General features: G+C 31.7%; 1 protein-coding gene across 1 annotated transcript; it reads left to right on the forward strand.

The window, feature by feature from the left end:
- The first annotated feature begins 2,954 nt into the window (after positions 1–2,954).
- Positions 2,955–3,704, forward strand: LOC149907600 (uncharacterized). The gene has a single exon (XM_090102526.1). It carries the CDS (start codon positions 2,955–2,957, stop codon positions 3,702–3,704), a length of 750 nt encoding a protein of 249 aa, XP_089958652.1.
- Positions 3,705–4,372: the final 668 nt, after the last annotated feature.

Consider the following 4,372-nt stretch of genomic DNA (forward strand, 5'->3'; position numbering starts at 1 on the left):
ATTAGTAAAGTATTTCGGTCGCTATCGTGTTAACAAGAAAAAGGATCCGCACATACAGACACACGGACGTCCAAGACAGAACTTTTTTAAACTGTTTTTTAACTAGTTTAAATAACAAAAATGACATCAAAAATATCATGAACGTTAAAAATAGTGTTTTTTCTTAATATGTGTGTGTATGTATTATCTTACAAGTGCAATGTATGATACATAAAGACATTTTAAGTTTGAAAAATCAGATGTTTTGCGGGAAGTGACAGTAGTACCCACCTCAACGCTTCGCTTATGAGGCGTGCAAAAAAAAAGGTATCTATTTAAATGTACGGTCAAACTATATTTCTAATATTTATAAGGAAATACACAGTCATGCCAATATTAAAATTAAATAAAAATAACTAGACGATAGTAACAAATGAATAGGCAGTTGCGGATACATATCTTAGATATAAACGGTAATATTTTAATTTTATGCTATGATGTAATGGTCTAATAACGATTCATTATCTTTTTATGTTTATTTTAAATTAAATTTGACAAAAACGAACGGTTATATAATTATTTATTGTTAAAATATACAATATTACATATTCACAAAAAAGTAACGAATAAAGAATAACTAATCACAACAAATAGAAATTATGAGGCGTGCAATAACAGTGAAAATTATAGATTTAATAACACACTTAATTTGCTTTCACAAAGCTTAAGAAAACTTTAGGTATTTGAAGAAATAAAGGCAGAAAAGAAGAATCAATAATGTAGGTCTATTGCTTGCGTAATACAGACTTGCAAATGGTGATCTTAAAACAGTCCCACAACATAAACGTTCGACTTCAATCAATAAGCATTCTTAACAATCAGTTCCAACACAACGATCTATAACAAAAGAGGTATTTCATAGGAATCGATTGGAGCGTTCCAATAACTGTGGCTTACCCCCCTTGGAAGTTGGAGGGGTGTTTAACAGGTTGGAGGCGGTAATGACTTCAGACAAGCGTAAGAGACATGTCGTTTTTGTACCTGAGTTTAATCCCGGAGCACTTAGGATTACAACTCCTCGATTGATTAGTGAACATTGACTAGGCTTGTTCTTCAAATATTGAATCACATACATGTAACTAGATGACGTTCAAATAGAGTGTAAAGTTTATGTAGAGCTAAAATAAAGGTTGTTAGTTATTAGTTTAGTTATTAGGGTAATCAAGCCTCCTAACATAGATATTATTGGTTAGAAAAATCTGAAAATAAAATGGTTTCTCGTAATTAAAATAACTACGGCTCCAACTATATTGTATAGAGATTGTGGTCGAAGGAAATACTTCATAATCTCGAAAGAATTGTAACGAATAAGGTCATAATAAAAAGCGGGGTATGGGTGGAACATAATCCATATTATGTTCCACACATTAATGTGACGCTTAAAATTTAAAATGAAACATGATCAATATTCTACAATTCTTTATCTATTGACTATTTCTGAAAATGTATAATTAGTCATATTTTAGCTATCTTCAATATTATATCACATTTAATTTTATTTGTTATCTTCATCATCATGAGATCACATTATGAAAATAAAAAGGAATCATCTATATTCTATACCAATACATATTATAAAGTTGAAGAGTTTGTTTGTTTGAACGCGATAATCTCAGGAACTACTGGTCCGATTTGAAAAATTCTTTCGGTGTTAGATAACCTATTTTTCGAGGAAGGTTATAGGCTATATATCGCCACGTTAAAATAAAAAGGAGCGGAGCAATGAGGGTGAAACCGCGGAGCACAGCTAGTATTATCATAAAATTATTGGAGGTCATATTTCACCTCACATTGATCTGAATATCTTTACAACTGATCAAAATTAAGATGCTTAGGCCTTAGATTAAACAAAGTATTTTATATTAATTATTTCCACAACTCAATTGTCTTCGCGCAGATAATTTCTAGCGTCCATCAATTAAAAATTATGAAGTTCTTATTTAAAAAGTATTTAGTTACGTCTCAGATACACCTACGTGTGATTCATATATTTTTTGAAGTGAAAATATTTCTTTAGTTGCGATAAGTCGATGGGCGTCTAATCAGCGATAACGATGTATTGATAACAAAAGAGCATACAGGATGCTTTAAATATAGCAAACTAGTTGGTCGTTCCGGCTCTGCCTGGGTTTAATCGAGATAATAACGAAAAATATCCTGTCTCTCAGGAATAAGGTAAATTTCTAGTAGTGGAAGAATTTTCAAAAATGTTCGTTAGTTTTTTATTAATACATTACAAACAAGTAAAACCCTATTCTCTTACTTCTTCTTTCTTTACTTTTCTAAATCATTAATTAGATTTTACAACTCATGTTCACCAAAATTAAAAAGGATAACATCGACATTGTGAAAATATTTCGTTATCATTTATTTTATTATTGGAATACTAGTACCTACCGTAAGAAATTCTGCAAATTATTAAGTAATATCAACATGTTAGAGATAATAAGGTAGAGGGAGTGGGAATCGATTTATAGATTCAGTGCTAGCACCTACACTTATAAATTAAACATATTTATTATTTGATTATGTTAATGTTTTAATATCTATCCCTATCTATTACTTTATGAATACTTAAAAGGTCTCTTGTAACTTGCATAAATCGATCTGCTTCTCTGTGTTCAAATGAAAAGATAGAGTAACAGTTTTTCAAAAATAATATAGAAATAAATATTACGCAACAGTTGTAGCAATCAATATCATCTTTTTTCTGCTTGTGGGTAGTGTAAAGTGCATATGTCTTTTTTCTTACTCTTGATCTGTTTTATTAAAAATTTGTCTCCTACTGTTGTTTGCATAAGTAATATGCTTTAAAAGTTACCTTTGCCATCCAGTAAGTGTCACACAAAATCACTTTCACTTTTCACCAAGATTTATTGTAAATCCAACACAAAAGTTTAAACATAACCTCCAAAATGGAATCCATTGCACAAACTGTAGCGGATATGAGTGAAATGTTTAAATATAGAATGGAGGAGTTTCAACGTGAGCTGCAAAATAGCAACAATGGCTCTGGAAGTCCCACCAGTAAGATTTCCTCAGACTTTGCTGTTTTTCGAACATTTGTGCTGTCATCGTTAAGCTGCCTTACATCTCAAATTCAGCTACTAACCCAAATGCATGATCAACTAGAAATGCGCAGCAGGCGCAAACATCTATTGATTCACGGTATTCCTGAGTCGAAGAATGAAAACTCCAGCATTGTCGTTTCGAAGGTTATATCTGATCACCTTAAAATGCCCGAGGTTGCTCCACAAATATTTAGCCAGTGTCATAGAATGGGGATGATGAAGGAAGACAAACCACGGCCAGTTCTTGTCAAATTTAAGGATATCCAGGTTCGGAGCCAGGTGTGGCAAGCCAAGACTGCATTCAAGGGTACTAATATTACCGTATCTGAATTCCTCACAAAGACTCGCCATGACCTCTTCATTGCTGCAAGGAAACGGTTTGGCATATCCAAGTGCTGGACAAGGAATGGTTTAATTTTTGTTATTGGATCAGACGGGGCTCGCAATCAGATTAATTCCATCGCTGACTTAGACTCAATTAAATCTCAGACTCCTGATACTGAAAAGCAACCTCTTACGGCTCCTAGTGACAATAACCAGAAGACTTCTTCGCAGCAAACAGCGAGATCCAGAAGAATTCCTAAGCATAAGTAGTTTTATATTTCTATGACTTCTTTTTTTCTCTTTTATTGCTTATTAAATGATGGTGTAGGGTCTTATATTTTCGGTTTTTGCTACAATAACTTTTGCTATACTATTTACGGGAATATATTTTATTTTACTCTTAATTTCACCATCATGTATTTTTCATCATCTTTCATTTATTATAATTCATTATGTAGTCTCGCCATAATATTATCATGTTCTGTTTCTCCACTTATTATTTGTGTGTTTACGCTTTTGTAATGCAGATGTAATGTATGCTATAATGAGTGACAAATTACTGTGGTTTGATTTTGTGCCTTCGCATAGGTTGTTATTACAATACTTTATTATTGTAATATCTCACACAGTACCTGCAATCTGCATACATATAATTATTTACCACCGTCAATTTTATTTTACAACTCTTTGCACACTTGTAAACAAACTACTGTCATTTGTCACTTATTATCATTTGTCAAATGTCATTTCATTTCATGCACTTGTATCTTGGTGTTGCCACTCTATAAAACTACTGGAAGGTGTTTTTGGTAAATTTTATTTTGACTAATAAATTATTTTGAATTCAATAGACTAATACTTATATATTTTATTCGTACGTATTACTGCTTATTACATATATATATTTCTTCTTATATATCTATTAAATACTCTAAATA

Source organism: Colias eurytheme, chromosome 6 (genome assembly GCF_061535395.1).
Source record: "Colias eurytheme isolate Ceu_HAF_F1 chromosome 6, ilColEury1 Martin Lab GWU primary, whole genome shotgun sequence".
NCBI classification, from domain to species: domain Eukaryota; kingdom Metazoa; phylum Arthropoda; class Insecta; order Lepidoptera; family Pieridae; genus Colias; species Colias eurytheme.